Source organism: Microtus ochrogaster, chromosome 2, assembly GCF_000317375.1.
Source record: "Microtus ochrogaster isolate Prairie Vole_2 chromosome 2, MicOch1.0, whole genome shotgun sequence".
Classification (NCBI taxonomy): Eukaryota; Metazoa; Chordata; class Mammalia; order Rodentia; family Cricetidae; genus Microtus; species Microtus ochrogaster.
The window spans coordinates 21,262,966-21,289,781 of record NC_022010.1 but is presented as its reverse complement, the minus strand read 5'-3'; the positions used below and the strand labels follow the sequence as shown (position 1 = coordinate 21,289,781).

At 49.2% G+C, this 26,816-nt stretch overlaps 1 protein-coding gene across 6 annotated transcripts in view; it reads right to left on the bottom strand.

Moving 5' to 3' along the window:
* Nucleotides 1-26,816, bottom strand: part of Cux1 (cut like homeobox 1) — a 333,866-nt gene that overhangs the window by 1,500 nt on the left and 305,550 nt on the right. For 3 of the 6 annotated variants that reach the window (XM_005344581.2, XM_026784688.1, XM_026784685.1), the window contains one exon: nucleotides 17,279-26,493. In XM_005344581.2, coding sequence (XP_005344638.1) covers nucleotides 25,824-26,493 — 670 coding nt within the window. In that variant the 3' untranslated portion in view covers nucleotides 17,279-25,823. Of the gene's footprint in view, nucleotides 1-194; nucleotides 260-1,325; nucleotides 1,407-2,084; nucleotides 2,142-2,966; nucleotides 3,051-5,326; nucleotides 5,444-7,149; nucleotides 7,263-7,775; nucleotides 7,843-8,785; nucleotides 8,914-17,277; nucleotides 26,494-26,816 lie in introns of those variants that run through there. The other 3 variants (XM_005344585.3, XM_005344584.3, XM_005344582.2) reach the window with 2 other exon arrangements.

The window sequence follows — 26,816 nt, the reverse complement described above, 5'->3', positions numbered from 1 at the left end:
GAGGACAGCTGTGTTAGAGGCCTGGGGACACCAGGAAGGGACAGCAGGAGGGGACAACAGGAGGGGAGCTGTGTTAGAGGCCTGGGGACACCAGGAGGGGAGCTGTGTTAGAGGCAAAAACACGGAGCTTGGACTAGTGCTGGGGGTCATGGAGGCTTGACTCTAGGTTTGGGAGGACCAGGGGACATCCTTACTTCTTGGCGCAGGTGGCAGCACAGTCTCTCTCCACGCTTTCACTCCATGCCAGCTTGTACAGCACCTGGTCAGGTAGAGACACCATGACAACTGCCATTGCCACCTACAGCTGTTAGGCCTGGTCTGTGGGGCAGAAGGGTCTCGTGGCCCAGTCCTAGCGTGGGTGGCCTTGGAGATACTCCAGAACCAGCCTACTTAATAGATGCTTAGAAAGCAGCAGACACAGTTATTCAAGTTAGCCTCCTACCACTGTGGGCAGATTCCACAAGAGCACTGGACTAGGAAACCAGGCTAGCCCCGGGGCTATCTTTCACCATGCTTAGTAGGGCAGTGGTTCCTGATGCTGCAGCCTTTAATGCATACAGTCCACACCTATTTCCCTCTACCTGGTAGATAGAGGCAGCACCCAGCCCCATGTCCTTGGACTGCCCTCAGCCCACTCTTTACCTGGGCAGATAGTCCCGCACGGGCCTTCTCTGGGCAGCCCACTGTCTATTCCCTGAGGGTCTAGTTAGGCCTGCTCTTTTCTTGCTTTAACCTCCCTCCCACCAATGCAGGAAATGGAACCTGGGCCTCACATATGCTAAGCAGGTATCCTATCCCAGAAACACATCCCCAGCCTCTGGGGATGGGGCGAGATTCTAGACAGGTACTCTATCACTGAGCCACACCCCAGCCCCTCACTGGGGGATTCTAGGCAGGTGCCCTACTGCTAAACTATATCTCTTTTTACTTTCTGAGAGAAGGCCTCATTAAGTTGTCTTTGAACATGCTATGTAGCATAGGCAGGGCTTGAACTTGTGATCCTTCTGCTTCAACCTCCCAAGTAGCTGGGATGACAGGCCTTCATCTGCATGCCTATTTCTTCACCCAGTCTTTCCTCTAAGCCCTTCCAGGACAGGGTCCATGGCCTCCTCTTCAAAGTGGCTCAGCTCTCCCCAGCCGGGGGTGGGGGGGTGGGGGGGTGGGTAGGAAAGGAATTTGAGTCCTTGGAGTTGGGGGAGGAGACTGTACTGAGCCAGAGCTGAGGGTGTGGCACTGAGGAGGCTCTGGAAGTCCTCCACACAGTAACAGTGCCCTGCTGCCCAGAATAGCCTGGAGACATCCCTGGCTGATGTGTGCAGGCTCACCAGAAAGACCAGGCAGTGCAGGAACAAGGTGTAGAAGAAGCCAATGGTGCGAGCCATTTTGTTGGAGAGAATCAGGCGTCCCTGCAGGCAAACAAGGGGATAGGTGGCATGGTGTTGCTCTGTGCTCTTTCCTTCAGGGCTCTGCAGGCAGGGGAAGGGGTGGGCTGGCAGCAGGAACCCACTTGCCCCCTGTGACAAATGGGGTACTTAGGCTACAGAGGTAATTTTTTTGTGTGTGTTCGTGTGCACACGCCCGTGGAAGCACACTTGGCCTTGATTACAGAGGTCTGCCTGCTTCTGCCTCCCAAGTATTGTCCAAGTATTGTCAGTATGCCTGGATCAACTTTTTTTTTTTTTTTAAAAGACAGGGTCTCTCTGAGAACGTGGAATCAGATTTGGCTAGACTGGCCAGCTAGCAAGCTGCACATTTCCACCACCGCCACCCTAGTGCTGGGGTTCAGATGCTTGCCATGGCACCAGACTCTTTTACATGGGTACCGTGACTCAAACTCAGTTCCTGTTCGCTCAACAAATCCTTTATCTGCAGAGTCACTGACACAGAGTTTCTGGTGAATGTGCCTCCTGCAAACCCATCCCCGAAACTACAGGCACCGATGTCACCTGATGAGCTGTCCCAGAGGTTATGTTCTTGAGGTGGATCACCCAGAAGAGGGTCTGTGTGACTTGGGGCTCCTTCAGAAGGGGCTAAAGGCCAAGGACGTAGGTACACCATGGGTGAATACGGGGATATGGACTCACCATGCCAAGGGTGGCCTTGTCCCAGGGGCTCAGGCCCAGGTACTTCCTCTGCCGCTCCTGAAGACAGAGACATGAAGAGAGGGTCCCACAAAAAGGGATCCCTACCTGTGCAAAGCTGCCTGACCATCGATGTCACTTTACCACACTAAAGAGCTACTGGGAACTCCCTGGGTGCCTAATCTGGTGTCACACTCAATATGACAGCCTGGGCTCCCTAACAACCTATGGCCCCGGCCTAGTATCTCCTTCTAACTATAGGGAAGTCCTTCATGGGCAGGGCTTCTGCAGCCTAGGAGGGAGGGAGCTTGGGGTGGCTCCTGTCACCAGTCACCTGCCACAGGCAGTTGTAACCCCTTTGCTGATCTGGTTGACCCTGCAGGTGTTTTCTGGGTTAACCTGTTTACCAGTGGTTCTTACCTTGTGGGTCACAACTCCTTTGGGGTCAAACAACCCTTTCACAGAGGTTGCCTAAGACCATTCCACTATTAGATATTTATGTTATGATTTGTAACAGGAGCAAAATTACAGCTACGAAGTAGCAACGAAAATAATCGTATGGTTGGGGTCATCACGGCATGAGGAACTGTGTTAAAGGGTCGCAGCATCAAGAAGGTTGAGAACCACGGCTGCTCACTGACACACACTTTCCATGGAGACTACACCCGGGCTATACAGAGGTGGCTCAGGCGTTCCGGGGGAAGGGTGGTATGCCCGAGTAGACAGGGCACATGGAGCAGAGGATGCTGTTTTGTGGATGGGACCTAGGGCCTCACCCACAGCAGACAAGGGCTCTGAGTCACGCCCACAGACCCTCACTGGAGGACTCTAGAAGGCACTCTACCCCTGAGCCACATCCCCAGTCCCAGGTCCCTATTCACGAACCCGCTTGCTGAAGGAGGAGAAAGGGTCCAGGCGTTCTTCATACTGGGAGGAGTAGCGCAGCTCGGTGTCATCGCTGCCACTGCCCTGCATAGGGGAGCAGAGAGACCCAGTCAGTCACCTGGCCTGGGGATCCGGGCTCCAGGACAGGGAGGGTTAGAGCTGGGGGAGGGTGCCAGGGCGACAGTGCTAATGTGGCGGTGGCTTGCATGTAACGGAATGACTGGGTTCTCTCCCCTTACTTCCCAACCCCAAGAATGGGGCACAAAACCTCTGGGGAGCTACATCTTAGAAAAGATAGAAGACAGAGAGCTGTTCCCAGTGCATGAGGGTGGCTGTGTGTATGTGTCTATGTTCTGGGAACCTTGAACTTCTGGCCTCAAGTGGTCCTCCTATCTCAGCCTTCCAACAGGTGAGTGCCACTGAGCAAGAGAAGGTTACTGAGAGCCAAAGGGGCAGACAGTACCCTGCAGAAGAGGCACATTGGTTTACAGAGCCTGGGTGCCCTCTAGTGGCCCAGAAAGGGTTCTTGCTTCAATTGAGTGGGAATAGTGCTGTTGGGCCAAGAGTCTTAGGACCATAAAAGTCTTTAAGTTTCCTCCCTCCTTTTCTCCCTCCCTCCCCTCCCCCGTGTGTGTGTGTGTGTGTGTGTGTGTGTGTGTGTGTGTGTGTGTGTGTGTGTGTGCGCGTGTGCGCGCACGCTTGCGTGTGCACATAGAAGCCCTGAGGTCAGGAGTTATATTACACGTATCCATTGGGGCAGGATCTCTCATTTGACCTACAGGCTTGTCTATATGGCTAGTCTAGCTAGAGCTTGCCTCTCTGCCTTCTGAATTCTGGAATTACAGGCAGGCTGCCATACTACATGGTCCTACAGGCTCTCACTTACAGGGGAGTGCGGGATCTGAACTCTAGTCCACAGGCTTGCATGGCAAACACTTTGCCCACTGAACCATCTCCCTAGCCCTTATTACCCACCCTGTCATTCCCTGAGCTATTGAGAGGGTTTCTGTGCACATGGTGGACCCTGCCTGACAGGCCTGGGGGCTGACAGAAGCCACCACAACAAATAGGTTTCTAGTCTTTCCTGTTCATTTGTTTTCGGGGTATACATTATAGGTATCTTTTTATTTTTTGTTTTTCTAAAATTTATTTTTTATGTACATGAGTGGTTTGCCTATATGTGTACCACATGTGTGCAGTGCCCACAGAGGTCAGAAAATGGTGTCTTCCCAACCATTCTTCTTCTTTTTAGACAGAGTCTCATTAGGTAGTCTAGTCTGGCCTCAAATTGGTGAACCTCCTGCGCCAGCCTTCCACCATCTCCAGGCACTACCATGCTTAGTCAATAAAGAAACAAAACAACAACAACAACAAAAACAAATTGTGAGCCAGGTGCAGTGGCGCACGCCTTTGATCCCAGCACTCATGAGGCAGAGGCAGGCAGATCTCTGTGAGTTCGAGGCCAGCCTGGTCTACAAAGTGAGTTCTAGGACAGCCAAAGATACACAGAGAAACCCTGTCTTGAAAAAAAAATTGCAAGGGGGCTGGAGAGATGTCTCAGAGCTTAAGAGAAGCAGCTACTCTTCCAGAGAACCTGAGTTCAGTTCCCAGCACCTGCACAGAGGCTCACAACCTTCACAACTCCAGTTCCGGGATCCAGTGCTCTCTTTTGCCCATGTGTAGTGTACAGACATACATGAACGCAAGACACCAGAAACATGAAAGAGTCTTAAGATTTTTGTTTTTTGTTTAGAACACATTAATTCAAACTAGGCATGGTGACACATGCATCCTATCCCAGCAATGGGGAGATGGAGGCAGGAGGATTGCAGGTTTAAAGCTAGTCTCAGTTACACAGTAACTCTGAGGCTAGCCTGAGGTACACACAGCCCTGTCTCAAAAACAATGTCCCCATCACATCCCTAGTGCCCAGGGCCTGTCTTATATGTTTAGCATACAAGTGTTAAATCCCCTGTCTAGGGTCAGCTGGCAGACCATCCATGTACCACAGAGGGATAGCTGGAGCTAGTGAGGCCTTGGTTGGGGACCTTGGACTTGTGCCCTGACTTGTGTGGTAGCTTGCTACCTTCTGGCTGGTTCTGAATGAACCTCTATAGCATTTCTCTTGAGTGGCTTGTTCCATGCAGAGTGGATATCTGACAGGTGTGTGTGTGTGTGTGTGTGTGTGTGTGTGTGTGTGTGTGTGTGCGCGCGCATGCGCACATGCATATATGTGTGTGCACACAAATATCATTTCGAGTTCCCCCGGTGCTGACTACCATCCAATCCTCCCCAATTTGACCTCAAGTGCTCCATCAGCCTCGCTCCCCACCTGGTCCCTCTGGGGCTAAAAGGCTTACCCGGCCGGGGTAACTCTGCAAGAACTTGATCTTCTCAAAAAGCTTGATGTTGTCAGCGCGTAGACTGTCCAGCTCGCTCTGCAGGGCCTGGATGGTGTGCTGGGCCATGCGGCTCTCCTGTGAATGGAGTCAGGGCAAGGGTGGATGAAGGAGAGAGATGAGGTCTCCATCTGTCAGGACTCTTTCTGTGCCCATGGCCTTGGTATGTGGGGGATTGAACTCAGGTCCTCGTGTTTGCACACAGAGCACATTACCCACTGAGCATCTCCTAGCCGCCCATGGTCTTGAACTGCTGACTCTGTTCCCAGAGTCTCCTCTAGAAAGTCCCTTCACAGAAAGGCCAGTTTCTTCAAATTTGAATTTGCTATTCATTATGGTTTGGATTTTTTTAAAATAAAAATTTAAAAAGATTTACTTATAGCCAGGCGGTGGTGGCGCACGCCTTTAATCCCAGCACTCGGGAGGCAGAGGCAGGCGGATCTCTGTGAGTTCGAGACCAGCCTGGTGTACAAGAGCTAGTTCCAGGACAGGCTCCAAAACCACAGAGAAACCCTGTCTCGAAAAAACAAACAAACAACAACAACAAAAAGATTTATTTATTTGATGTGTTGGCAGGTATGTGTGGTGCCCAAGGAGGCCAGAATGGGGTGTTACAGACAGTGGTGAGTTGTCACGCTGGTGCTGGGAACCACATCTGGATCCACCATAAGAGCAACAAGTGCTCTTACGCGGAGACACCGCTCTAGCCTTACTATTCGGATCATGTGCACTCAAAGATCATGTGCAGGAAGCTTAGTCTCCGGTGCTGGGGCACTATTCAGAGGTGGAAGAACCTTAACAAGGTGGGGCCTTATGGGAGGTGTGCCCCCAGAAAGAATACTGAGATGCAAATCCTCCCTGTTTCTTCGCTAGCTGGCAGCTATGAAGTAAGCAGCTTGTCTTGGCCATATATTTCACCACGATGTGCTGCTTGGCTACAGGTCAAGGCAACAGTGACAAACCATCATAGATTGAAAGGTCTGAAGCCACAACCCCCCAAACCTTCCATCTGTTGCACCCTGCCTTCTTTTTTTTGCTTGTAGTCCTGGGGATGGAACCTAGGACCTATGTATGCCAGGTAAGTGTACTGCCCTTGGCCCATGCCCCAGCCCCTCACTGGGGGATTCTAGGCAGGTGCTCTACCACTGAGTCACACTCCAGCCCTCACTGGGGGATTCTAGGCAGGGGCTCTATCACTTAGCTATACCCCTAGCTCTACCACTGACTTATCTTCAGTCCCTTTTCTTGACAGATGGTCTTGCTAAATTGCTCAGGCTGACTCTGAATTTAAGATATCATCCTGCCTCAGCATCTTTAGAAAATGGGGTTATAGACTTGTGCCACCAGTCCTGGCATACAGTTCATTTTGATGGGGGTCTGCCCTATGCTCTCCCATCCATCCTGCTTCCCATTCTCCAATGTGCTGCAGCTATTCCTCCATGGCCTGCTGTACCCAGGGGCTTTCTGCCCGAGTGCCCATGGGCCCTCCATGCTGTAGTCCCTTACTCCTGTCAAAGCCTATGAGGGTATTCCAGCCAGGCAGTCTGGTGTCCACCGGTCTTGTGTCCTATGTCTCTTTCCTCCAACCCTGGAAAACCCAGCATGTTCTTTCCTCTGAGTCCCTGAACAGTTCTCAAGGCCCCAAGTGGCACAGCCTCCTTGGGACGTCTCAGCGGCACAGAACACATCTAATCTTGCTTGTTGACGCATAGGTTGTTTGCCTTCCCACATTTGTGCATGCAGATTTGAGGCCTCTGAGGGGACAGGAAGCAGGGTGGACTCACAGCCTCCAGCTCTTGGTTCCGGGTGCGGAAACGTTCCCTCTGGCTGGAGATGATGGAAAGCAGGGAGTCCACCTGCCCTTCTGGAAGGATCCCACTGGTTGGCACCAAGGGTCCTAGGAGGCAGCAGGAAATGGCTTGTTGTGTTAGGGCACTGATCACCATCTGCACTGTCAGAGGGCCAGGTCCCAACCTTCCCCTCCCTGTGTCTCTGGCACTTGAACAGGAAGCCTTGCAGCCATCAGGTGAGGTGTGCTGGGGTTGCTCCATCTACGGAACCGACACCAGATCTTTGTGGCCCGAAATGCAATGGTGGAGACGGTGATGGTGGTTGGGGTGGAGGACCACTAAAGCATAAGAATGCCGAGGACACTGGGGGGCCAGGAAGCCTAGGCTTCTGGCCTGGATGCTGCAGAGGGTGGCTTTCCCTCTGTGGCTGGGAGCTCTCCCCCTGTATCTATTCTCTGAGGTCACTGGAAAACCATGGAGGCAGACACTGCTGGGATGGGCCCCCTTCTTTCTTTGAGGGAGAACATATACTTTGGGGGTCTGAGTTCTCAACATGCACCAAGTGCTCTCCCTGGCCCCCAACTCCTTGGGCAAGTGCTAGTCAGCCAGTCTTTCCTCACCAGAGAACAGGGCTGTGGCCTCCTTGATGGGTTCCGGAATCTTCTCTAGGCCTTGCTCAGAAGCTCCCTGAGGATAAAAAGGAAAAGACAAGACTTACTCGAACATTGTGGGATGAACGAATGAACAAATACATTTAATAAAAATTAAAGGGCTGGAGAGATGGCTCAGAGGTTAAGAGCACTGGCTGCTCTTCCAAAGGTCCTGAGTTCAATTCCCAGCAACCACATGATGGCTGACAACCATCTGTAATGAGATCTGGTGCCCTCTTCTGGCATGGAGGTGTATATGCAGGAGGCACATTGTATATGTAATAAAAATCTTTTAAAAAAAATTAAAATGAGGGGGCTGGAGAGATGATTCAGATGTTAAGAGCTTTGGTTGCTCTTCCAGAGGACCCAGGTTTGATTCCCAGCCCCAGAAGGCAGCTCCCAACTGCCTGCAAGTCCATGGGCACCACAAGCACATGCTGCACAGACATACACGCAGGCAGAACAGTCAAACACATAAAATAAAAATAAACCTCAAGGCCGGGCGGTGGTGGCGCACGCCTTTAATCCCAGCACTTGGGAGGCAGAGGCAGGCGGATCTCTGTGAGTTCGAGACCAGCCTGGTCTACAAAGCTAGTTCCAGGACAGGCTCCAAAGCCACAGAGAAACCCTGTCTCAAAAAAAAAAAAATAAATAAATAAACCTCAAAAATTTAAAGTGACACGTGGCTCCTTTAGGCAGCTCTGGGCCATCAGCTGTGCAGTGGGTCCATGTGACCTTGCTTTGTCCTTGACTAGAGCTTTTAGTGCCTGGACACAAGCTGGCCTCAGGCGGTAGGGTGCTCTCTGCTGGCTGGAGGAAGATGTGTGGCATCTGCTCTGGGGTTGGAATGAAGGTGTTTTCCGTGGGGCAATGAAACCTCTATGGGGAGGCCAGGGGGACGGCTCTGGTTCGGGAGGCCTGTGCTTTGGGGTTTCAGGACCTTGGGCGGGGCTCAGTGAGCAGGGCAGGCAGAGGCTTACTTCGGCATCAGGCCGCTGGATGGACTGGATGGTGCTGAGGTCCTGCTCCAGGCGGGCAATCAATTCCTTTTGTTCAAGGACCTTGGCGGTGGCCTCAGTGAGGCGGATCTGCAGCTCTGCACAACGCCCTGTGGTGAAAGGAAGAGGCAGCCATCAGAGAAGTCTGGGGCACAGGGATCCTCGGTACCTTCCAGACGCCCCCAAACTGAAAGCATGAATGCCTGAGAACTCTAGTTGCCTTTTCTACTCCTGCACTGGCCCACATGCTGGCACCCTGGATAACTCAGAGGTTGGAGGGAATAGGGTGCAGTAGGGCAGGCAGGGAGCTGTCCCAACTCAGGAACTCACACAAATGAGGCTTCAGAGGCAATGGTGGAGACAGAGGTAGTGGGGTGACCACTCAAGGTCTCCTGACCTGTAACCCTGTTCTTTTCCTATCCAAGAGCTATGAGTTTTATCAAGAAGGCACCCACCCCAACCTCTTGGGTTCTAGAACTCAAGGCCTTGAACATTTAAACATGCTAGAAAAGCTTGTTGCTGCTGAGCCATGCCTTCAGTGCCTCATGGGAGATTCTAGGAGGGTGCTCTACCACTGATCCACACCCCAGCCCCTCACTGGGGGATTCTGGGTAGGTGCTCCGTCACTGAGGGTTCCCTGTACCTCCAGTTTTGGAAGAAAAATCACCCTTTCTGACTTTTATTTGAAAAACCTGTTATAGTAGGGAGAAGAGAGATGCCTCAGCTTTTAACAGCTCTTGCAGATGGCCTAGGTTTAGTTTCCAGCATCGACATGATAGCATCTGTAACTCCAGTTCAAGGGGATCCAACACTCTCATTTGACCTCCACAGGCACAAGTCACACATGTGGCTCACACATTTGCACATTCAGAAAAAAATGTTTCTACACATTAAATAGATAAATAAAGAAGGAAGGAAGGAAGGAAGGTAGGTAGGTAGGAAAGAAGGAAGGAAAAAGCAAGCAAGCAAGCTGTGACAATAAATTCACTTAAAGTCCTGCCAATAGCCACTAGGGGGCACTATGGCCTCAGACGTCCAGAGGCTCCTGTGAGCCCTGACAGGAAAATGGTTCAAGTGCTTGGCCAGCCTTAGTGACTCTCTGGCAAACACTCAAGCAGGAGTGTCTGAGTATGATAGCTGGGCTCTAGGCCACGGGCTGGGGAAAGTCCCCTGTCATCCCAACACACACCAAGCCTTTTCTGCACCTCAAAGTTCTGAGCAGCTGTGGAGAGATGCTGTACCCTTCACAGGACACCCTTGGCCTGTCCCCACGGCATTGCCTGCGGTTCAGCCTGTGGGTGGCTGCCATCCATTTGGACCACAACGGTAGGTGGTATTGATTGAAATAAGGTGGTAAGGCAGAGGGTAGATCCCAGGGCAAGACCAGGCCATGAGGGACAGCTGTGGATGGCAAGGGTGAGTTTAGACCCTGGTGACCCCCATGGGGAGAGGGTACAGTGTCATCGTTTGCTGACCTGGTGTAGACTCCTTTGATCCAGGCTAGTGGAGGGACTACAGAACCTACTTTCTCAGGGTACCGTGCAGACTCAGGAAAGCAGATAGACAGGAGCATTGAGACAGAGGGGAAGAGAGCCACAGAAAGCTAACAGGGCTCTCGGCGACATTTACAGAGGAAAGCGGCAGTCGGGTAGAAGGAAGGGATAGGTTTAGTTTCTGAACATCCACAAACTGGACCTTGCCAGGGAATGGTCCTATATCAAAGCACCTGTGCCATGGGCTAGAGGGACAGGGCTGAGGGAAGCCTATGGAGAAGCAACTGCCACCCATCCACAATGAACCTGGGTCCCGAGAAGTGTGTAAATCTTCACGGGGACTCACCAGGGACTCAGAGAATCCTCCTGTGTCATTGCTTGGGCTTGGATCAGAGACCTTGGCCTATTTGTCTTATCTGTCTTCAGTCTGTGGCCATTTCATCATGGGAGCAACCTGAGGCTCCCAGAGCTGCTCATGGACACAGGAAAGATGTGCAGTGTCCAGCGGGTTCCTGGGAGCAGAAGGCAGGTCCTTGCCTGCGCACACCAGTGACATTCTGGGCATATGTGAAGTGTCCTGAGAGCAGACCCTCAGGCCTCAGTGAGGCCCAGGGCAGCTCATCTGTGGACAGTGTGTTCAGCTGTCCAGAGACCTTTGCCACTATGGCTGTAAATGCTCTCAGGTACGGCATCAGCACTGAGGGAATCTGGGCTGGGGTTCAGGCTCTGGGGAGGTCAATTCTGAAGACATGGCTTTGGGGGCTGTCCAGTGGCCAGTGCAGATGTGCTGCTAAAAGTGGGCACAGAGGAGAGACTAGCAGAAGCTGGGCGGGGAGGCCGTGGGGTGAGGTCAAAGGGATAGGGTCTGGGACAGTCTGTGCTGGAACCTATCACTCCACACCAGGATGAGAAGCCTGGAGTCTGTGATGGTTAATAACAGCTGCCAACCTGACAGGATCTGGAAGCATCTAGCCCACCTTCGGGTGTGTCTGTGAGAGAGCTTTTAGACTGTTGACTGAAGAAAGACGGAAGACCCACCCTGAATGTGGGCAGAGCCATCTGGTGGGCTGGTGTCTCAGACTGGATAAAAAGGAGAAAGTGAGCTGAGCACCAGCACAGGCCTGGCTCTCTCTGCTTCCAGACTGTGGCTGCCATGTGACCAGCCGCCCCATGCTCCTGCTGCTGTGCTTTCTCTCCTACGAAGGACTGGTCTCTCAGAGTCTGCGCCCAAATAAACCCTTCCTCCCTGAAGTTCCTTTGGTCTGGCATTTTGGTGTAGCAATGAGAAAAGTAACTGATATTGCTCCCCGCTCGAGGGACCTCAGCTACGGATCTAATGTAGAGAGAATGCTGCCAGTGGCTGCCTTGTTGGTTGGAGGTAGGGACATGCATACCAACGTGTTTCGGTTATCTCTCTAGATGGCATGTGGCAAAAAAGGGAAGGTCCTGAGGTGGAATGTTCCAGAACTGAGCCTGAATTCTAGGCCTGTTTTCTAGGGAGTCCATGGTGTTGGGCAAGCTATCTGACTTGGGGAGTCCAGGGAGATTTCAGGGTGGCAGTAGGAGGGAGAGGTGGGGGAGGGGGGGCTAGGACCCTGTTTGAACCCAAGAGAGGAGGTCTGAGCCTAGACCTGGGACCATCAAATTGGGCAGCAGTTTGGTGTGGCTCTTGAAGTAGTAGGAAGATGTCAATGACTAGGGTACTTGGATCTGGGAACCTGAGACTGGACATGGAGGCTGGAGAGACGCCAGTCTAGGAATGACTGAAGGCAGGAATGCGGGAAAGGCAGAGGCTCTGAGAGATCACAGCTGAGGTGTAACCCTTGTGGGGAGTATGTTCAGGGTGCAGTGATAGAGGGACGGCACACAAATGAGGTGGGGGCATGGTGCCCTGAGCTGAAGACTGGGGGTCTGCTGGCATGTGCATGGTCCAGTTCACACAGGGGAAGCCCAGAGCAGCCAGAAAAGGGGTTATGGGCGAGGTGGTGACTGGTGGTGGGGAGCATGCGTGCGTGAGAAAGCGTGTTGGGAAGCAAGGAGCATACAGGACGGAGTGTGATGGGGTTGGATGAGTGCCAGAGGGTCTAAGACTTCTTCATCCCCCTACAAAGGTCTGTGGAGCCTCATTTTCCTGCAAGAGACTGGAAGGGCTTCCTAAGAAGGTACATTTCACAGAGGTAAAGAAATAAGAATACTATCGAAGCCAGGGTCTAAGGAAGCTAGACTCTGTTAGTCACAAAGAGGTGAGCGTGGTATCTCACAATTTATAATCCTAGCGTAGCGGGATTGTTCCAGGTCCACCTGAGATACATAGTGAGACCCAGTCTCAAATAATAAACGGGCTGGGGTTACAGCATAGCTAAAGCAGTAAGTGGTTGGTAGCATGGCTCAGGGTCTCCCTAGAACACCCCAGTGAGGGACGGGAGTGCTGGAGGACAGCTGTGCAGAACCCCTCGCAGAGGGGCTGGGGGAGAGTACCTGCCTGGCACGCACGAGGCTCTGGGTCCCATCGCTAGTGCTACAGAAAGAATAGTGACAAGAATCAAGGCACAAGGAGCTGGCAGACAGACCACGTGCAAGAGCTTGTCATAGGAGTCAGAGAGGCCTAGGGTGCTGCAGTCATTGGCTTTTCTGATGGCAGGGGACCCTGCTGTGTTAAATTAGCTTCTTGCAGGCCAGGTAGGGGTTGAGGGCTAGTTAATCAATGCACACTGTGTCGCCTTTACCCTGAATCCACAAGGCCTCACAGACACTGAGAACTGCCCAGTGCACCCATGAGGGTGTCCTTAACAAATTGCCCCTCTGGGTCCCACTGAAGAACTTGTCTGTTCTCCAATGCCTAATTCTCCAAGACCATCAATTGGGTTCTGCTGTTCACTGCACCAAACTGGATTTGTCCAGGTCACTCACAACCTCTGTGTATTGCTAAGTCCGAAAGTTAGCATCAGTCATGAGCAACAGTTAGCCAACTCTGCCAGGCACACCTCAGTTGGCTGGACACTATTTCTCTCTGCTAAATTTCGAGTGTTATTTGGGCCCAGGATCCACACACTTTCTTATCAGTGCTGGCTACCTCAGACTTTATCTAGATGCCTGGCACTCTCTGCTGTGCATCTCACTTGTCTGTTCATTCATCTCTCGGAGACAAGGTCTCACTGACCTCGAACTCATAGCAGACTTCTTGCTTCAGCTTCCTTGATGCTGGCTTGATAGGTAGGTGTGTACCACCATGCCCGTCAAACTGTGTTTGGTATTTAAGGGAAGGTCTGAGTTTAAACTTGCCTCTCCTTCCTCCCAGGTTCTGCTTTCCACGGTATCAGCCTCCGCTCCCTGGTCTGAGTGTCCTGCCAGCTCTTTGTAGATGCTGAGTTATCTATCTAGCAATGACTCAAACTAAGCCTTAGTCATTGTTGCTGTCCATTATACCTTAGGTTGGGAATTGAATGCAGGACTTCACATATGCTAGACAATCACTCAGCCACTGACATACCTTTCGCCCCTCACTGGGAGACTCTAGGCAGGTGCTCTACCACTGAGCCACACCCCAACCCCTCACTGGGGGATTCTAGAGAAGTGCTTTGCTTCTGAGCCAAACCCGCAGCCCTTCCATTTTGGGCCCCATATGCTCTTAAAATGTTCTAGCAGGGCCAGACTCAGCTCTCTACTTCATGGGAACCATGGTGAGCAGGAGCAGACACATGTTTTGCCCTTTCACCAGTACTGGCCAGTCACTGGGATATTCTATTAAATGCAGTGAACAGAATGAGCACAGACAGCTCTCTTGTTCCAATACACTGTGCAATCCCACAGTCCCACCCTGTATTCTGTAACTACTTTCTTGGAGCATTCCAAATGCTGTGACCCTTTAACACAGTTCATGTTGCAGTGACCACCCCAACCATAAAATTACTTTGTTGCCACTTCGTAACTGTAATTTTGCTACTGTTATGAGTCATGATATGTAGGAAATCTGACGTATGACTCTGAAGGGATTGAGACCCCACAGGTTAAGACCCTGTATTAAGGTCTCTAATTTGATGCAGACCCACTTATCCGTAGGGAAGGCAGTATGGCCTATTCCTGGAGGCTGGCAATGTGCCTGCAGTGGGTGAGTCTCCCAGCTGCAGCCTGAAACCTTTCTATCTGTTCTTGCCTCCCAAGCTGGTAGTTTGTAAAACAGCTTTACAAAACCACATGGAAAGTTAGGTGTCATGGCACATGCCAGGAACAGGAATCCTAGCACATGGGAGGTGCAGGCAGGAGGATCAGTAGTTCGAGGTCACCCTTACCTATATAGCAAATTCCATACGAGTCTGGGTTATATAAGGCTACATACTAACAAACAAACAAAAGGTAATATTCAGTTGGTAAAGTGCTTGCCGTCCTCAGAACCCACAATTTAAAAAAGCCAGGCATGGAGCTGGAACAATAGCTCAGTGGTTAATAGTACTGGTTGCTCTTGCAGAGGACCTAGGTTCAATTCCCAGGACCCACATGGTGACTCTCAAACATCTAGAACTCCAGTTCCAATACCCTCTTTTGGCTTCATTGGGCACCTGGTATGCACATGGTGCAAGGCATATATATGCAGGCAAAATACCCATATACACACATACGATAAGAAAAAATCTAGCCGGGCGGTGGTGGCGTACGCCTGTAATCCCAGCACTCGGGAGGCAGAGGCAGGCGGATCTCTGTGAGTTCGAGGCCAGCCTGGTCTACAAAGGGAGTCCCAGGACAGTCTCCAAAGCTACAGAGAAACCCTGTCTCGAAAAACCAAAAATAAAATAAAATAAAAAAATCTAAAAAGGGTGCAGTGGTGAGTTTGTAATCCCACCCAGGTCTGGACAGATGGAGACAAGCAGATCCTTGGGGCTCTATGGCTAGACAGTTTAGCTCCAGGCCAGTAAGAGTAACTTTAAGGGGCTGGAGAGATGGCTCAGAGGTTAAGACTGCCCTTCCAGAGGTCCCGAGTTCAATTCTCAGTAACCACATGGTGGCTCACAACCATCTGTAATGAGATCTGGTGCCCTCATCTGGCCTGCAGGCATAAATGCAGGCAGAGCACTGTATACATAATAAATCTTTCAAAAAAAAGTTTCCGTGGGAGGGGTTGGCGCTTGGAGACAATGATAATGAGATAGTGATAACTATGTCCCTTGAGTGTCTGAATGAAACTTGGGGGCTCTTAAGGGATCTGAGGATGGCACTTGGTTCTGAACTGGAGGGTACACAGATACACATGTAGGTAAAACATATACATTAAAAAAAGAAAGATGTCGGTGGTGGTGGTGCACACCTTTAATCCCAGCACTCGGGAGGCAGAGGCAGGTGGATCTCTGTGAGTTCAAGACCAGCCTGGTCTACAAGAGCTAGTTCCAGGACAGGCACCAAAGCTACAGAGAAACCCTGTCTCAAAAAACAAACAAAAAAAAAAAAGAGGAAAGAAATCTTAAAAAGACTTTTAATACAGTCGTGGAATATTACTTTAACTGTGTAAAGGTGTGTTACATTTGTCTATGTTGTGGAATATTACTTTATGTAAAGGTGTGTTACATTTGTCTATGTTGTGGAATATTACTTTATGTAAAGGTGTGTTACATTTGTCTATGTTGTGGAATATTACTTTAACTATGTAAAGGTGTGTTACATTTGTTCATGCTGCATTTGTTTAACTATGTAAAGATGTGTGACTGAGCTAATAAAAAGCTGAATGGCCAATAGCTAGGCAGGAAAGGGATAGGTGGGGCTGGAGGGCAGAGAGAATAAGTAGGAGGAGAAATCTAGGCTCCAGAGAAAATGAGGGAGAAAAAGAGGAAGACCTGGGGCCAGGCAGGCAGCCAGGCAGCCAGAAACGGAGTTGGAAATACAGAAGGACAGAAGGTAAAAAACTGAGGCAAAACATCGATGAAGAGAAACAGGTTAAATTAAGTTATAAGAGCTGGTGGAACAAGCATAACATAAGGTTGGGCATTCATAGTTTCCATGTCATGATTTGGGAGCTGGTTGGCAAGTCTGCTTTTTTTTTTTTTTTTACAATTACCATTTGCTGAGAAGGCTGCCAGTATGGAAATATTCCTCTTGTGTGTAAGCCTTTTATGTTAAAACTGCAGGCCTAAGGCCTGAATGTTTATGATCTTTGGGGAAGATTTCACTCTTCTAAACAGGACTGATAAGCAACTTTGACTAAAGATATCCTACCTCCCGATAGAGTTCAACTTGTCCATTGTAACATCATCGGGTGCCCCACAAGAAACACCCTGTGATGTCATTCAAATCCCTTAGCAACCCTGAAAGATGATCCCTTCAGCACTCACTAGCTTCCCCTATTTGACCATTATAAAGCTAGACAGAGTGACACTCTTGAAAGAGCCCACCCCACGTTTGCTGCCTTCCCAAGCACCTCTTTTTCTCTTAACATTTGTGTTTAAAATCTGAATTGACAATGTTGGGGCCAGCAAGACGGCTCAGTGGGTAAAGGTGTTTGCCACCAAGCCTGTTGGTCAAAGTTTGACCCATGGGTGGAAGGAGAGAGATGACCCCCATTAAGTTGTCCCCTGACTTCCACAGTTGACACCCATGTACCACATACATATATACATATTAAATACAAATAAAAACAATCATTTAATAAACCTCAGTTCTGCTCCTACTATCTTATCCTGAATTCTTTTCTGCAGGGAAGCCAAGGATCTTGTTTTACCTGAATTGAGGTCCCTAAAGATAACAATTCCTTAGGCTAATAAGGGTGACAACTCTATCTCTGTCCTTGTCACCCTTGACAGTACTCGGAGGTGAGGGCCACACACAGCAGCAGCAGAGGCCAGTGGTCCTCATAACATGCCTGCAGGACAGCTCACAGTGTCCCCTTATAGGGACAGACAAGGAAGGAGGCGGATGCCAGACAAGGTGGTTCAAAGATACAGGGCAGGGAGTGACACAAGCAGGCAGAAAGGCCTTCTGGGTACTCTCACTGGGTATAGGAACCTGCCAGCACCCAAATCTACTACATCCTAGGCTTCGGCCTGCACTGCCTGGGAACCATGTGACAACAGGCTATGCAGGAAGTGAATGGCGATTCTCGGGGACTCCACTGGACCCATGTCTAAGAGTCTGTTGCCATTCTTCAGGCCGGAGAAATCTTCAATAAAAACAGCCCACACGCACTTGTGTTTGTATAAAAGATATTTACTTCAATTATCACACCTAGGGTGCTAGTGAATAATAATACATGGTGTGAGCTTCGGTGATATTGCTTCTCCGTATCATAATAGGGACCGTTGGACAGTGCAGAGAACAAACATTTCGTATGGCTAACCAAAGACAAGAAGGATGACGCTGAGGGGCCGACGGGTGCCTCCCCCACCCCCACGCCAGCCGGAACCAACTCTTATTAAATGTAGAAAACAAATCGCAAGAAAAATTAAGATGATAGGAGATGGTCACAGCAAGACAAGGCTTCTCAAAACTACTTGTACAAAAAAAGAGAGAGAGACACACACATCTTTTACAATTTTTTTCTTCCTCTCGCTTCTTTTTGGTCAATTAGGTCTTGGTAAGGATTAAAATTAAAAAAAAATCTGTGATTGTATTAACACACAAGCTGTATAAACACCTAAGACTTAGTGCCTGACAGAAAGAAAAAGTAAATACTGCTAAAATGTAACACATGATGGGACTGAGGAAGGGCTGACTTGTGTCTTGTGCTGTGTGTTAGTAGTCTAGAGGAGGGTGGTGCTACCCGCTCTCCTAGCAAGTAGTTATTGCACAAACGCAAAGAGCTAGGTTTCTTGTTCTGTGGGAAGGGACTCAGGGAAAACCACAAAGCTGATTCCTCCCCACTGTCAGCTTATAACAAGCTAGTCTCGAAATGCTTGAAGGTTTTTTTGTCAAATGCATTCTCATGTTTCTAAAATGTCCAGCATTTTTCTGAGGCAGGGGCAGTCTCAGAGGGTGGGGAGACACCTATTTTGTGTGTGTGTCTGTGCACACACACATGCGGGGTGTGTGTGGGGAGAGAACTAGAGAGACGAAGAGAGAAATACATAGACTAATCAAGAAAAAAAAACCACCCTTGGGGAACTGGGACAATTTTATTGGAGAACTTTTACCCCCAAAGAGATGAGTGGGACTCCTCTCCCCGCAATTTCGGAAAATGGGAAAAATATAGCACAGAAAAAAACGTGGACTGTTTGGGTTTGTAAAGGCAGGTATCCGGCCCTACCTAGGGTGTGAGCAGGCCCCTAGCCTCTCCCTGGGATGAGTCTCCTTTTAAAGTTTGCCCCCTCCCGTGAAGGTAACCACATACCCCCACCCTCTGCTGAGCAAGCAATGGGGGTTTCTTGCTGCCTGTATTTCCAGCCACAGAAAATCCTTCCTCCATTTTTCATGACATGGGAGGGTAAAGGGTTCTTTCAACCCATGAACTAGGTGTGTACCCTCCAGCCACATCCAGGGCTAGGAAATACCTGTTGCCTTGAAAGATGCCTTTTGACTAACTTTGAATGCAAGGAAAAACAGCTGACAATGAAAACCAAAGATGTGGCAACCCGTGGGGACCACTGAGAAATCACTTTCCAGTTCAGGGCGACAGCCTTGGCCAGACCGCCGGCCTCTTCCCTGATCCAGGCTCGCCGAACCTTCATGAACCCAGAAGTCTTAACAGAGGCTCTAGGAGGCTTTGGGGGAACTTGAACTTGGCTTTTCTGTTTTTCTCACTGCATTATAGCGCCTCTGGAAGCAATTCTCCCGCCCAGTGCTGCCTGACATGGTAACTTTGTTCATCAACTCTCAGTTGAACAGTTATATAAGTAGAGACCGCCAGTTTTTGAGTGGCTACCAGGGAGACAGGTGTCTGATTGTGCTGGAGGACTCCCTTCTGTCCCTCATACCTCCCACCTCAGTTCCCCAGACCTTTTCAGACTCTGGGGTGGGGAGAAAAGAGGTGGGGAGTAAGGGACAGTAACCACTGGAGTGACAGCAAAAGCATTCGCAACAACAACACAAAATGACAACACACTCCTGATAAGTACTTAAATGATTAACCTAATAATAAATTAGAAGAGAATAGATAGAAATATTTTTTTCTTCTTAAAGAAACATCCTTTTATAATCACCCTCGAGTACGCTGACAGATCAGTAGCAGTCGGTCTATCTCCACAAAGAGAGGGTTAAGTGCTTCAAGGGTCGACTGTGGGATCAGACATTCGGGAAGGTTCCCCAGCTGCTGGAACCCAGGCAGCCATGACCCAGGGCTCAGGGCTGAGCCTCAGTGGCCAAGGTAGGCCAGCTTGCCCGTCGGTTCATGAACACACAGAACTACAGTGAACATACTCATCCACGACCTGAATCGATCCTGGTTCTAAAGCTTACTTAGGAGTTCATTTGGTGTGCAATAACGCTATCTTTTTCAAAAAGAAAACAAAATAACCCCCCCAAACAAAAGCAACAACATGACTTCCATTGCACAGAGCTTTGACACAGAGCCATCTATTAAGTGCTTCCTGTTTAAAGCAAACTACAAAAAATAAAATAAAACAAACAACAAACAAAAAATAATTATGGGTTGGGGAAAAAAAAAACCAAACTAAAGCAGCCCCGTGCCACTTGGATGTGTCTTGCTGAATGGTGTCCTATTTTGCCAACGGAAGTCCCAAACACTTCCTGGCGCTGTGCTTCTGATATATTTTCCATAGGGATAGAGGAGTGGTATTGGGATTTAAGGCACCTTTCCTTTCTGATCACAGAAAGCTTAGTACATAGCATATTTGTGGTAGAAATTAAAGCCAGAACACTACAAAATTACAGTAACAGACTCTATTTAACATGAGCAAACTAAACCCATCTACAAAAAGCAACTCAAAGGCATTTGAAATTTGAATAACTGAGGAATGGGGCATGCACATTCATGCATAATCTAATGTCTTTCTCTCATTAACCCCCTCCCCCTCATTCTTGGCAACAATGCTGAACTTTTCAAGTCAGCATTTCAAAGGAGACCAGGAGCTTTGGAAATGTCTTGTTAAAGCTAAATGTCACTTTGTCCAAAAATGAAAACTCAATATGCCACTGAAGGTGTGGCCATGGGATCTTTGGAGGGGAGGTGGCAGGAATGGGGTAGGGATGGGCATGGGGGCGAAGAAGCAGGTCCTCAAGTGGAACACTGGGGAATCCTGGCTTTTCTATTGCTGTTCCTGAACTCCGTTCTGGCACTGGTTGAGCCTGAGGTCTTGGGTTGTATACTTTGCTGAGGAGCTTGCCCCTACCCTCACTTTCTGGTTAGTTTCCATCTATAATGCACTGGCAGAAGTAATGAGAAGGAAATTTTCTCAAATTAGTCCATTCTCTTAGCATGCAATTTTACTGGTCAGTCTGGCATACAGGACCTCTGGGAGCTGGAATCAAGCCAGTTAAAGAGTCTCAGGCCACCTGGGACAAGCATTGCCATAGTGGCCACAAAGCCTTCCCCTGAATCAGTAAAGCCTTAGAGAAACTGCAGTGGCAGCTATGCCAGGTGAGTTCGATGGGGACAACAAAACTAAGTTCCCTATGTCCTACTAGGGCACTTTGGCCACTAGAGCAGGTATAACTCAGATCCACCAGCTGTCCTGGGAGCTGGTTTTCACCCACATGGAACAAAAACTAGCATGCTCTTTTGGGAAGTAAAGACCAGGTATGCATGATAGGGGAGAAAGTCCAATGGCCTTTCCTGTCCTGGAGATACTTGTGTTTGTAAAGTAGAGTTCCTGGCAAGGTTGCAGGGCTAGATACAAGAGATGTGGATAGTCCCAGTTCCTACAGATGTGTGTTTATGTCCTCTGGGGATAACCTCTGGCCAAAGGAATGGCTGTGATGGAGTTTGACAGCTGTGTGGGAAGGAAGGCAGAGAGAAAGACAAGAATTTCTGAGGCTAGAGACCACCCCTGTCTACAGACCCAACAGCTGCTGGAGTTCCAAGAACAGCTGAAAGCCAAGAGAAAAATCCCTGCGCTTAGCAGACTTCAGACACCACTCCAGGATGTGCTGACGGAAGGAGGCAAAAAGCCCACCTGCCAAGCTGAGATGATCTGTCAAGCTTGCAGCCCCTTGATCCCCCTCTTCCCAGGCTACTTGCCTCACAGTTCTGAGTGATGTCAAGTGGTGAGGTAGAAGAGGACAGATGAGGGAAGACAATGAAGAAGGGACAGGAGTAACACAACCAAAGAGCCTTCAACTCCCTTGCTCTAGCCCATCTTCTCTAACAAGGATGGCTGACAGCCTCAGGGGGCTGACCTGGAATGATTACAGGTACCAGCAGCAGCACAAGCCTGTGATGGGGAGCAAACCATTGCACAGGATGCTCAGGGTCCATTGAGACCTCCTTTGTAAGAAAACACCACTATGGAGAACAAAGCTATCTAGTCTTCCGTGGCAGGGAGGCACCTGTGGTGCAGGTCATCAGCACTCCAGCTCCCCAGTCTTAGGCAAGGCCTAGAGAGTGCCCCTTGGCATTGGATACAAGCTGCTTCCTGCTGGACTTGCTCATGAGCTCCACAACTGAACTTGGCTCTGGCTACGGAGGCAGATGAGTTATGTGGGTAGCAATGGGCAGAGACTCTAGGACACAAGAGCCCAGAGGAATACTCAGCACATAGCCCTGCTGTATTCTGGGCCATCTACCAGATGTGGCTTTAAACAAGGAGAAGAGAGAGAGACACTGACTAGAGGAAGGCGTAACTGGGAGACACCTGAGTTTTGCAAAGAGAAGATCTGTCCCAAGGAGGATGACAGCTATCCTCTTTCACCTCATTTTCAGAGTGGTGTGGCTCGAGTTCTAATACTACATCCCAGAGAGTCTGCACTGATTCCAACCCAGGATACAGTCATAAGCCACTTGTGATATTTTTCAGGTGGCTAGCTAAGAAAATAGTCAACTTCAGCTAAGTGCCTGTCTTTTTATTTATTTATTTAAAATAAGAGAGAGGTCTAGTAGACAGAGATCAGACATCTCCACTGACTAAAGTTTCAGGGAGGAGGTAACTGGGAGCCAGGTCAGAGTGGAAGTAAGTGGGCAGGAGTCTAAGAACCTATATGCCTACTACTTCGGATGCCACAAGGGGTCTTGGGCAAGAATAAAGAGGCATCAAGGGGCCTGATGTGAACACTGATTTTATGGTGGGCTCCCACTTAGCCAGCTGGATAATGGCATGATAGCTAGTTAGGATTGCTGCCTCTAATTAAAGAGAAAGGCATTTAGAATGAGCAGTGGCTTGTGATGAAGTGTTAGTGTTTATATGGAACCATTCTCCCCTGGGGGAGAAGCACACTCAGCTTTGTAAGCTGAGAGAGTGTAAAGAGGGTGGCTGGCTGCCTGCGGGAGCTACTGCTTGGATCTCCAGTCAGTGGAAAGTCACCGCACGAAGGAGCGCTGTTCAAGGCACTTGAATATTGCTTTTCAAGATGAAAGATGAACCCTTGGACTCAAACTGGGAAGGGAAGGAGGATCTGATGAAGAGGGAGATGTAACCCCCGCAGGTTTCTGTGTTGTCTACTAGCAATTCTCAGAAAGACTACAGACAGTGCTAGCTTAACCCCAAACCCCATCAAGTTGGGATCTCAATTAAAATAATAATAATAATAAATAAGAGAAGATACAAATACAGAACTCAAGCAAAAACCTAACCAAGTGATTGTATCGAGCACCCAGATGGAGGTCTGGCACAAGAGACAGAATGGAAATCAGTAAGAACCTAGTTAAAGAAACAAAAATGACTAACTTGCTTGAAAGAGCCAAAGGCTGACTTAGACTGCTACTGTGTGGCCCCCAGGATGGAACAGAACTTGACTTCCATTTCCTCAAGATTTAACACTGGTTAAGTAACAGTCACGCCTTTAAAGCGAACACACTACCCTCTTCAGTCCTGCTAACTCTGCTTCTCATCCTAGTGAAAATGAGCGGTTTAAGGTCCATCACCCATGATGACAGATTCCCTCAAGGGTTTTTTGGAGGGGGTACCATGATCCCACCAGTGACACTGCTCCATGTCCCTAATGGGTCCCTGGTGTGAATGAGCTCTTCTTCACTCAATATCCCTGCACAGAGCCTGGTGTGACTCAGTTTTCTCCTTCTGTCCCTTCACTGTGAATTCTCTTCTCACTGAACCAGATCTCAAGTGCAGAAGACCATCCAAAGACAGAACAAAGGGGTCTACCTCCCAGCCTCCTAGAGCCTCCTGGAAACTTCTCATTCATGAAAAGGCATTGTTTTTAGTGTCGTGACTCTTATAGTTTGTGAAAACTCCAACTAAGGGCTTGCAGCTGCAGGTTGAAAGACTGTGAATGAAAATATATAAGCTCCAAACATCATGCAAGAAATGTGGTTTCACATCTGACAGTCAAAGCCTACAAGCTAAGAATAACAAGCACACTGAGGTGTAATAGCGGGAGATACTTTTAAAATTAGAACTCCCTCCCACCCTTCCAAATAAAAAAAGTACTATTAATTAATTAAACTTAAGAAATAATGAATGCACCATTAAAATGTCATCCAAAGATGTTGACCTAAGACAAAAGTTTCAATGATACACAATACGGTCAAAAAGTTTTCAATCAGTAATATACAGTATGACAGCTACATCTTGTAAATTATACCCAATACTGCCGGCAGTCTATCCCTCTAAAGAATATTTGCCCCTTTCATCCCTTCCTAACAATCAGATAATAAAATACAGCACCTATAAATAAGCAAAAAAAAATATATATATATACCGAAATCATCTATTGTTAGTTTAAAGGTATGGCAATAAGGAGTCTAAATTAGCAAAACCTGTAGAAGCCATGACTGATAAACCAGCTTATTGAAAAAGGTGGCAGTAATGCACTCTATGTGTGCACAGGTACTTAAGAAAATACACAGACGTATAAAATTGCACACACACACACGCACGCACACTCTCATCCACCTCTATACTCACGCATATACACATAGACAATGGGAGGAATCAAGAGACAAGTTAGACTTTTGATTTGTACTTAGACTGCCCTAAACTGTGCATTAAAAAACAAAACAAAACAAAACAAAAAACTTGTGAGAGGAGAAAAGAATGAAGGGCCAATGGTCTGGTCTGGAATTGAAGTGTCACCATTTTGGTGAGTTTGGGCCGTTTCTATACGGATGGAAATAGAGCCCAGACTGCTGCGTTCTCTCTTCTGCAGGGAAGGAAGCTTCCCACGAGTAGATAGGGTTATCAGTGCTTGTGGTGGGAAGGGGACGGGGAGAAGAGAAAGAAGAGAGAGCGAGCACATGGATGCGTCAGCCCTGCCCAAGCCCAGGAGCATCTTCTCCTGGAGGCTCAGTCTGTCAGGTGCCCTGGAGAGTGGCGTGAGGTGAGGTGCCTTCTGTGCTAACGAAAGATGAACAGACAGTTGCCTGCACACGGAGGGACTAACTGCTGTGACCTTGCGGGCCTACATTTTCCTTCCTTCCAACGTTTGCACATGAGCAAATGTGCCAACACAGATGCAGACACCATAAACAAAATGAACCGGTACATGCTACAGTTCTAACTTGTCTCCTAAACCTCCGAGATATGAGGTCTGATCAGCGTGCTCTGCGGTTAGAGGTTAAAAAGCAGATTATAAAATACCTAGATTCGGATCTTTCTTTTTGTCCTGATTTGGCCTAGAATGGAGTGTATTAAACAAACTCTGGCCAGCAAAAGCCCAGAGTCAGTTAAAGCTATGGATCAATGTGCACTACATGTCAGGATTCTATTTACGTACAAGAAAACACTACGTCAGCTACCACAAAATCAGATATTTTTCCTGATGTGACTTTTCTTTTTTTTTCTTTTTGTTAAAAAATATGTGGAGTAAATGTGTTTTATTTTAATTCAAAGTTTCAAACGAGAAGATTCTTTTCTTGAAAATATTTAGGAATCCAAACTAGTGTGTTTAGAGTCGGTTTGACTGTGCAATCTCTTAGTGGCAACTGAACAGCTACAAAAACTTTCTTTTTTAATTTTTCTGAAAAATCCCCCCCTTCCTGGTTTAAGAAGATAATAGTGTATTATCGCTCTGAAGCCATTAGATGGCAGATAAAAAGCCCCCTTTTAATATGTGGGTTTGATTTTTTTTTTTTTTAAAGCCCACACGAAAGAGGAGGGCACAAGGCAAAAGCTGTATAGAGTTATTCCAGAACCTGTGGAAATCACTTAGGGCAATTGAAAAAAAAAAAAAAAACACTTCAGGGTACAAAAAAGCTCGACTACACATTTCCGTTTTCTTCCTTGAAAACACGACATAGATTGGGCTTAATGCTCCTTTGTTTTCTATATGCACCTTGGCCTATGGCGATTTTGCCCTGTGGCCCGCAGGGCGGAAGTGCGCAACACGTCCAGGCCTCGGGTCGGCACCGCCCTCCACGCACCCGCCTGCCCCAGCCCACTACTAGCCAGTGCTGACTAGGCCTGGCGGGAACCTGCTAAGGGCAAGTAGGCCTGGCTAGGCCCGGTGAGGCCCTGCTGATCAGGCCCAGAGGCCCAGCGCCCTCAGAACTCCCATTCAATGGGCTCCTCCCGGCTGGCAGCCTTCTCCAGGCGGTGGATGATGCTGTTTAAGTTTGCGGCCTTCTTTTTGCGGACCGGGTTGTCCCGGGCGCCTGCCGCCTCAGGCAGGCCGAAGAGGCTCTGCAGTGAGCTAGGCCTTCGTGCAGGCGCGTTGGCGGGCGCGCTGGTGCTTGGCAATGCAGAACTCCTCTCTGCAGGGCCCGCCCTAGCCGCCCCAGGGGCCTCGGTGGCTGTCGCAGTGGCTGAGGTAGCGGCGTCCTCTCCGGCCGCGGGTGCGGCGAGGTTTGGCACAGGCGCTGGGGTGTCGGCGAGGCCTTCGGGCGGTGGCCTAGGCCGGCCCGCGTCTTCACCGTCGTCCTGTCCTGGGGTCGCCGAGGATAGTGGCTGCGCCTTCGCCTTCTCAGCAGGCTGCGTTGCCTCTTCCTGATCGGCCGGGGCTGCGGCCACCTCTGCCGGCCCTCCCTGAGACTTGGTGGCTACTGTGGTGCCACCTGGCTCCTCGACATCAGCCGCCTCCACACCATCACAGCTGTCACCTTCTGAGCTGGGTGCTACGCGGCCACTTCGGGCCGAAGGTGAGTCGCTGGCACCGGCCTGGCCCTGGCTTCCGGCTTGAATCTCCTCAATGAACAGTTCTCTGCGGATTCGAGACCTGCAAGACACAAGCGAAGGCCCTGTGAGGTTCCTGGGCACATCACCTTCTCTCTACCACATACTTAATTTTTTTGAGATAAGATCCCTTATCCCAGACTAGCCTTGGACTTGTTAATTAGTTACGAGCGACCTTGAGTTTCCAGTCCAGCAGCCTGCAGTTCCCCAGGGCTGGGGTTCCAAGTGTGCACCACCTTTCACGGTTTACGTGGCTTTGGGGAGAGAAGTCAGGGGTCTGAGCATGTGAGGGAAGCACTCCATCAATTGAGCTACATTCCCAGCCCTATTTTAGTTTTTTTTTTTTTTTTTTTTTTTTTTTTTTTT